The 9467-nt window shown below is 35.4% G+C and overlaps 1 protein-coding gene across 5 annotated transcripts in view; it reads left to right on the top strand.

Moving 5' to 3' along the window:
- LOC124425719 (irregular chiasm C-roughest protein-like) overlaps positions 1–9467 on the top strand; it is a 135993-nt gene that overhangs the window by 109020 nt on the left and 17506 nt on the right. For all 5 annotated transcript variants that reach the window (XM_046966460.1, XM_046966459.1, XM_046966457.1 and 2 more), the window contains 2 exons: positions 6681–6881; positions 8859–8989. In XM_046966460.1, the coding sequence (XP_046822416.1) occupies positions 6681–6881; positions 8859–8989 (332 nt within the window). The remainder of the gene's footprint in view (positions 1–6680; positions 6882–8858; positions 8990–9467) is intronic.

Genomic DNA, 9467 nt, shown 5'->3' with positions numbered 1-9467 from the left:
TTAAAAATATTTTCCTTATTCTATGTCTAACGAATTTTTCAAGTCTCTAAACTAACGAATTTTTACGATATTCCGGAAAAATCTCGGATAACGTATGCGAGTAAATGCTTGCACCCGACACTCGGCAAACTCGTCTCGAGAATTTTCAAAGGAAGTCATAACAGCCGAGTGAGAGCGAGCGAACGAGTACGCGAGATCCATGTACGCGTAAACTGGAAGGATCCTTCCCGATACTTCTTCGAATATCCTTATTTCTCCTGTAGGGTGCACTTTAGCGGAACGTACGGATGATGTCTCTTGATAAATTTACACGAAAGTTTCGCAGACGAAATAAGATATAAAAGTAAATATATATATATATATATATATATATATATATATATATATATATAAAAGAAATAGATAGATAAATAAATAGATAGAAAGAGAGAGATAGAGATAGACATAGATAGAGAGAGAGAGAGAGAGAGAGAGAGACAGAAAGTACGAAGATCTTAATATGCAAGTAATGTTATAGTAAGATCTTGATTCGATTTAGGCGTGGCACGTTTGGAAACCGTTAATGCTTGTTTCAAGTTTCCACTTGTAGCCTAATGAAACGAGAATGGTAATTATAACGGTAAGACGATGCTACCAACGCCAGTTTACACCCGCTTCTTCGTAAGAAAAAGGCAGAATGAGAAAAAAGGGAAAGAGAGAGAGAAAGAGAGAGACAGAGAGAGAGAGAGAGAGAGAGAGAGAGAGAGAGAGAGAGAGCTTGGTTCACGCAAGTGGATAATTAATTTCATTGCCGAGGTCGAAGTTATTTTTGCTTCGCTGTTCTCTTCCATCTCTCATTCTCTCTCTCTCTCTCTCTCTCTCTTTTATTTCTTTCTTTATGTTACTTGTCGCAACAAAACTGACGTTGATTTCCTCGTATAATTAAACTGAATGCCGTCCAAGCTCCTATTCATTACGGGTGTTACTTTTACATTAAATAGACGACTTCGTTCTACGCGAGAATCGAGAGCAAACGCCTGCGGAAACGCGTCGGCTGAGTTACCTCTCTCTGTCTGTCTGTCTATCTCTCTCTCTCTCTCTCTCTCTCTCTCTCTCTCTCTCTCTCTCTCTCTTTCTCTCTTCCATATTGTTGGCAGTATTCCCTTTTGATTAAATCAAACGATCTCGAAAACGCGTAGGTATCGTATTGTGCGTTGAGAATTTGATTCACATGAACGCTCTTTCATAGTCCTTTACGGAACAAACACCATTTTGCTCTGTTTCGACAAATATAAATAAAATAATATAATGAATTATCCTACCTGACTAATTTAAAATCGATCGATTGTAAATTTATAGAATACGAAGTGTCATAATGTTGGTATAATTTATAAAAAAAAAAAAAAAAAAAAAAAAAAAAAAAAAAAAAAAAAAAAAAAAAAAAAGCAAATTTTCACAGCCGTATAATCGTTGTATATTAATCGTAAGTACGTTGCATTGTCTCATAATGAAATAAGCAATAACATGTGTGTATCAGTTGTAAGGACGTAGTAAAAATATAAAAGAAAATTCACTCGAACGAATACCAACATCTCATCTCGATCTTTCGAGTATAATATTAAGAAAAAAAGAAAAAAAAAGAAAAGAAAAAAAAAAAGCAAAAAAGGTAAAAAAAAGAAAAGAAAAGAAAAGAAAGGGAAAAAAACGCGACCGTGGAACCGGTTTGATCGGTCCGGGTATTCACGCTTAAGTAACTCTCGTAGCTGCCAACCGTGAGTTCGTTGAATCCTTCGTTGCGTCCTCCATCTGTGCTGAGATGATTCTTCGAAAAAAGGAACCGAAAGATCGTACAGAAAGAAAACCGGAAAAACTTGCTTGCCGTTTGGCGAGATCATAAATCGCGAGAAAAATTTGCACGGCTTCTATGTGAACGAGCATCGAACGAGAAACGATCTCTGAGTTCTGATTACCAATCTCCAATCTTCTTCGACAACCTTTCAGTGCTCTGTAGAAACGATTCTTATCTTTATATTTTCTTTATCTTGTTCTTCTTTTATTTTTCTTCTCTTTTTTTCTTTTTTTTTCTTTTTTTTTTTTTTTTTTATTATTATTTTTTAAACTCTCATTGCTTTTATTTATAACGTGCCACGATATAACGACTCCGAAGACACAGGCAGATATATTTATGATTGTATCTTTTTAACAATTTTTTTACTTTCATTTAGTAGCCATATAATTATTTATTAATTCATCATCCGAAGATTAATGTTTATTAAATATAAATTAATTAAATATATAAGTTTTACGTTATACAATTTTCTTTCCATTTTTTCTTTCTTTCTTGTCTTTTTTTTTCTTTTTTTTTTTTTTTAGTTTACGAGATCGTAGATATAAAAAGTTAATTTTGCTTGTTACTTTACGATTTTTGTTGTTACATTACTTTTATCAATTCCTACTTAGTCGTAGATCTTCGTTTTAATACGATAAATTTACTTTCCATCTCTATTTCTCATACATCGATGCTCTCAATGCACTCCATGGACATTTAACGCATCAACCATGCGTAAATATCGCGAACGAGATTCACTCTATTCAGTGAATAACACGGGATTGGTGAGTGTGGCTAATAATTCGCGTTCACCGAGCTCAGTGCCCGATGTTCAGACCTCACCGTGGACAAACAGATTTGCAGGTAATAATTTCCCGTGGGGTGGCATGCGTAACTCTTACGCCGTGTGCACACTGTCTCAACGGTAAACGGACAATAGCATAGAAAGTGGAGTTACATGATACGTCGGAAGAGAGATGCGATGTATGTGAGAGAATGAGAGGAGAGAGAGAGAGAGAGAGAGAGAGAGAGGGAGAGCAAAGAGGGAGTGAAAAGATGAAGATAGAGAGAAAGCAAGAGAAAGCAAACAGAGGGTAAATGTTTCGCATCTTTGTTTAATTACTACTTACCACTCTGCCTAGATAGCATACCAGATGGAAATAGAGGAAGATAGAGATATAGTTAGAGAGAGAGAGAGAGAGAGAGAGAAGATCGAAGAAACGAGAGGAGACACTAGAATCACGTGGAATACACTTGAGAAGAGAAGGGAAGAGGATCCCGTTAAGCTGAAAGGCATTTCGAAGGAGAAAACCCCTCGAAATTCCTATCAGAATTGGAACCGAGCGTATCCTAATGAATGCCGATGAGGTCGTAGACAACGAGGAGAGTATACTATGATCATGAAATGTACATATAGTAGATCGTATAAGATCGAAATACGATCAGAAATGATTTTCATTGATTGTAGAAGAAAAAATTTTTGATGATATTATTTTTTCGTTAAAAATTTTCATTTATTTCCTTCTATTTAACATTTTCCTTCTTCTATCATCCTAATGAATTTCACCAAGTCATTTTCCAGAAGATACGTTTCTGGCGTGTAATAGGATTACAGGTTGAGCCGCCACGTGTTTCGCGGACGGTAAAGTTGGTAATTCTATCAGGATTGTGGTCCCTCCCCCTCTCTTTCCCTCTCTGCCCACCCTCTCTCTCTCTCTATCTCTCTCTCTCTCTCTCTCTCTCTCTCTCTCTTTTTCTATCTTTCTTTTTCTTTTTTTGCTTGACCTCTCTATGTTGATGCAGCTTCTCTAATTAATACCGATAAGAACGATAAGGTCGATTGATGCAGCAGTACGGAAAACTTAGACGGGGGCATGTTCGCACTCGAGAAGCTGTAAAAAAAACAGCGTCCACGAAAAAAGAAAAGAAAAAGAGAGAGAGAGAGAAAGAGAGAGAGAGAGAAAGAGAGAAATTTCATTTATTTAGAATATTATGATAAAGTTAATATATTTTAAGTTTGCATCGCTATAGTTTGAATATATCGGCTATAAAAAAAAAAAAGAAAAAGAAAAAAGAAAAAAGAAATTGTCTAAACTTTGTTAAATCATGGAAAAGAAAAAAAGTAACTATTATTTTCTGATTGATTATTGTGCAAAATAATCGCAATCCTGTATTCTCGTTGGTTTTTAAGTTGATGGAAAAATTTACTTCGGTCTAAGCTTTTCGATCGATTGATAGCGGGACAGTAGATGGGACGATGTTGCGTCGTAAAAATAGCTGGAATTTACGTGTAGCGAATAAATTTTCACGAAGATACTTACCGTACTTGGGCGTGTTTCCTTTTATTCCATTTTGTAAAATAAACGAATGACATAATCGTAAGTAATAAATTCTTGGTTATTTTAAATTAGAACGAACGAAATGAAATAAAATAATAAAATATCTAATAGAAAATATATTTTCCAATGATTCTTATCTTTTTATTCTTTTTATGAAACATCGTCGAAAAGTGTAGAAAGGAAAGCGAACAAATAAGAAATACGTAAAAGAAAAAGAAAATAAGGAGAATTAGTTGGAAAATCAGCATAGCTTTTCCAACTTAGAAACTCGCGAAAGGTTGGTAAAAGCTCGTCGCAATCGTCGTCGTCGTCTTCGTCGTCGTCTTTGTCGTTGTTGTTGTCGTCGTCGTCGTCAGTTAATTAGATTCGTACTCATGGCGTAACAATGACGACATTAAATGCCGCTAAACCACAAACTCGCGAAACTACACCATTGGTACCGAACCGTCGAGTTTCTTGCGTAGAATCCTTAATTAGAGCGGTGAAGATCTATTTCCGTAACCTTTTCGGCAGTGGAATCTAACCGGTAGAAAAGGAAGCTTGCGCCGTAAGTAGAAGCTCGTTCATTAAAGCTACGACTCAGAAGAAAAAGCCGTTCGATAATCAGTTTTCGTTAGTGGCAGACATCTACCACTCCGCTTTTCGTTCTTCCTGTTTTTCCCTTAGCGCTTAAGTCCCAAGGCTTCTCGAGATTTATCTTGGGATAGTAATCAGAGTTACCAGTACGTTTAATGTCCTTCTCCTCTTTCTTCTTCTTCTTCTTCTTCTTCTTCTTCTTCTTCTTCTTCTTCTTCTTCTTCTTCTTCTTCTTCTTCTTCTTATTGTTCTTATTCTTATTCTTTTCCTTCTTTTTTCTCCTTCGCATCGGCTTACCTTTATGGATGGCATTGTTCTTGGACAAGTTCAAAATAAAAAACGTCTAGCAGTCAACGAGAAAGCGTTTCTAATTACGAGTGACGCTCGATCGAAAATCAAAATATAGAAACCATGGATATTACATACAGCGTTAAAAGTAACTTGAAATGATGATAAATAATTTATAGGTTGTTTCGTAATATAATTTAATAAGAAAGATATTGTTTAATTTTAACCACTCATTCGATAATCATCAATACATATATATATATATATATATATGTGCATATATACTGAATAAATAACAGTTCTCCCTTTAAAGGCATCAATTACGCTGAAGAATATAAAGACTGAATTTTAAATTTGTCGACCTAAATATACAGAATGCATTCACGTCAAACGAACGCTTTTGTCTCTTCTAACTAACAAAATGATTTCAGAGTGACGTATCTCGACAGATTTTTCTCTCCTCTTTCTGTTAATAACTTTTTCTGTAAAAAAAAAACAAAAAAAAAAAAAGAAAAAAAAAAGAAGAAAAAAAAAAGAAAGAAAGAAAAGAAAAAAAGAAAAAAAAGAGAGAAGAGAAAAGAGAAAAAAAGAAAGAAAGAGAAAAAATGAAATAGAGAAAACGTAACGTAACGATATCGACATCGTCGCGAGATAATACAAGTACCATCATAAGTGACTTATATAACAGTATGCGAATTTCTGTTTGGTGTCGCCTGCACTTACGGTTTGTGCGAAGCTCGTATCGATAACAGACTTTCGTGGAACTCTCGCTCGAGACTTCTAATTAAATTCGATAAGACCGATTTCCATGGAATAATTATACGCTACTCGTATTTGTATACAAGATAAAAGTTGAAAAGAGAGCGATTTTCTTTCTGTCTCTCTTTCTCTCTCTCTCTCTCTCTCTCCCTCTCTCTTTCATTTATTTCTTGCAAAAAAGTAAAAAAAATTGTAGAATTATCAAAAGAATTATCAAAGTAAAATAGATATAGTATTATACGCGTATTTTCATCGATATTCTTGATCAAGAAAGAAAGTAAGAGTCCGAAGTCTCTCTTTCTCTTTTTATCTCATACTTTCTTTTCTTTTTTTTCTTTCGTCTCTTTCTATCTTTCTCATGGAAAAGAATATTTTAAAGTTGCGCTATCCTATCGGCCTAGAATCATAACGAGAAGAGAAGATTTTTCAATCGTTAACAGCCCCTTCTCTACTCCGTTAAGGCGGCTACCGAAGGTGAATTAATTTTAAACAAGATTCAAAAGTTTGAAGAGAAAGCTTCTCGATGAAACTCGAGGCCTCCGAGCTCTTCCAAAGGCTGTCAAGAAGAAGAGGTGCTTGGAAAACGCTCCAGGCCGGATAAACGTTAGCGGTACTAACGGTGCGGACCGATCGATCGATACCACCCTCTGTATCCTCATCTCCGTCATTCCAAGTTCTCTCCTTCTTCACGTTTCAACATTTTCTCCACGAGATCGCAAATACGTTTCGATAATGTTATACGCCTGTTACAGCTTTTGAAGTCCGTCTTTTACATTATAAGCGAGTGAAAGAGAGAGAGAGAGAGAGAGAGAGAGAGAGAGGGAGAGAGTGAGGTAGAAGGTGATCGGTTCTGTAATCGACACTAACCCTTCATCGATCCGATATTTATCTTTGGAAAATCTTTGATGTAGATCACGTGGATCGACGGGCGAGGCAACGTGCAACATAGAGGTATAGAAACCACCAAGGAACTCTTCGATGGTGGCCCTTTGTATACGGTGAAGTCGGTTCTGAAAGTGATGCCACGTAAGGAGCACGACAATACCACCTTCACGTGCCAAAGTCAAAACGCGGCCGATCGGACGCCGCAAAGTGCCAAGTTACGTGTCGAGGTAAGTCGAAAATTTCTATGGTAGAAATTTAGTTGTTAATAAAGAGATTTTTATTTTACACCGAGAGAACCGCTAGTAGTAAAGTTAAAATCCAAACTGGAAAGGAAAAAGCACTGCTCGGCTTTTCGTACGCTTGCTTCAGGGCAAAGTTAACACGACCTTCTTGTTGAATGCAAGCCGGCCAGCATTAACGAGGCGAAGAATAATTAACGTCGTTTCTTGAGAAGTGGTCCGCGTTATAATCGTCTACTGCCGGCGGCGTAACTTTTTACCTTTTGACTACGTATTTCGTTCCTTCTTTTACATTTCCTTTCGTTACCATTTTATGTCTTCTTTTCTTTCTCTTTCTCTCTCTCTTTCTCTCTCTCTCTCTCTCTTCTCTCTGTCTTTCTCTCTCTTTTTCTCTCTTTCTTTTTCTTTCCATTTTCTTGGACAATAGATTGATTAGAAATACAAACTTTATAAACCTTTATCTTGTAATATTGTTTACTTAATATTATAAGATAATATTATTACATAATCTTTGGATGATCATAATTTTTCAATTGATTAACTCATGGTACTAATGATTAAGTTCGATTAAAAATTATTGAAAAATCTTTCATTAATTTGATCTCTCGACAAGAAAAATAGATTTAATCATTATGTCGTAAGAATATTGAAGGACATTTGCATATTATCGTGAAAAATCTTCTTGCTCGTCCTTTTATACAAATACGAAATATCGTTGTAAGCAGGAGAGAAAGAGAGAGAGAGAGAGAGAGAGAGAGGAGAGTTGAAAGAATGACTACTGTCGCGAACCCCAAGGAAATACTTTTTTCTCGGAAGAGCGAAATTACTTTCTTTCGTGTGTCGTCGTCAAAATTTATGTACGATAAAATCGTAAGGGTGAACTTTTGAAAATTTTCTACGTAGTCTAGAAGGTCTTGTTCCGTGTAAAAAGAAAGGCTTTCTTTCTTTCTTACTTTCATTCTTTCTTTCATTCTATCTTTCTCTTTCTCTCGTGAAACAAATCTCTCGTAAAGTTTCTGATCCTAGAGATAGTACCACAATTCGTATCACTTTTCCATAGATAGATATATGTAAGTATGATACTTGCAGCGCTAAAAGTTTTCTCAAATATTCGTATCGAAAGGCGATACCTGTGAAACAAGATCGTTCGAGCCTGACCTATTGTTTACGATCTACTTTAAACCAAATATGTTACATTCGCCTTTAACGTTAAGTGAGACTCATGGATACACTCGAAATTCAACTCTTATATATATATATATATATATACATATATACATATATATATATGTGTATATATGTATATGTATATATAATATATATATATATTTTATTGAATCAATCGATCGACTGAATAAAAAGAAAATTAACTCTTTTCACGAAATAAAAATAAATATTTTATTCGAAACAGTTATACGAAACGATAAAATAAAATCACCACCTTCCGATTGCCTCAGATTTGCATTGAGAGATAAAATAACATTCGAAATGTTCAATTTCTCTCTCTCTCTCTCTCTCTCTCTCTCTCTCTCTCTTTCTCTTTCTTTCTTTTTCCTTTCTTTCCCTAGAAAGAGAACTCGATTTCGAGTAAAACGAGTCGAAAGTCACGAGTCCCATCTCGCGAAATCCCTTAATAAAATTCTTTTCACAAGTTCTACGTTGAATTGAACTCGGTGTCACAACTCAAACACAGCAAACTAAAGCTGACTAAAGCAAATATATTTTTAAAAATGAAGTAGAAATAAAATATCATATATATATATATATATATATAAATATGCAAAATTTCATAGTTAATTTAAAGTAACAAAAAGTCTTATCGTTAAGTGAAAAATTAGGGAATAATAAGAGAAAAAAAGAAAAAAAATAAAAAAAAGAAGAGAAAAAAAGATAATAACAATAATAATAATATTAACAATAATAATAATGATAATAATGATAATAAATTAAATGAAATTATTTCAGGTACGTTACGCACCAAAGGTGTCACTAAAAATCCGTGGCTCTGGTGTATCGGATAAGAAACGTATCGTCGAGGGAACAGAGTTGAGGTTCAAATGTCGCGCCGAGGGCAATCCCCCGGATATGGAGTACAGGTGAGTGTGTTTGAGTCACAACGAGAGGTTGTACTACTCAGACATTTCTGGGCTCATGTGGGGAGCAACAACGTTGCTCTTATAGCAGGTCACGCTATAAGTCTGACAAAGACCGAGGCCAGAGAGCGCGAGAGAGAACGGATGATCGATATCCGTCTGCAAAGAGGACAATGTCAAATTCAGGACGTCGTCTGCGCGCGCAGAACGTGCGCGCGCTATCGCGTGCGTCCGCAGAACGATAGCCCGCGGCCTTCTTTCTCTTTCTCCCTCTCTTTTCCTCCCTTCCTACCTCCCTCTCTCTCTCTCTCTCAAACTCTTATTTCTCTTTCTCTTAAACTTATATATTTTTCTTAATCATTAATGACGTAGAAACGACGAAGAATTTGGAAAAAAATCAAAGGAAAAGATATAACACGCAAATTTTTTAATGACATTGTATTTAAAGAAAAAAAAAAAGAAAAAAGAGAGAGAGAAAAAA

This window comes from Vespa crabro, chromosome 7 (assembly GCF_910589235.1).
Source record: "Vespa crabro chromosome 7, iyVesCrab1.2, whole genome shotgun sequence".
Taxonomy (NCBI): domain Eukaryota; kingdom Metazoa; phylum Arthropoda; class Insecta; order Hymenoptera; family Vespidae; genus Vespa; species Vespa crabro.
This window is presented reverse-complemented; position numbering and strand designations above follow the sequence as displayed.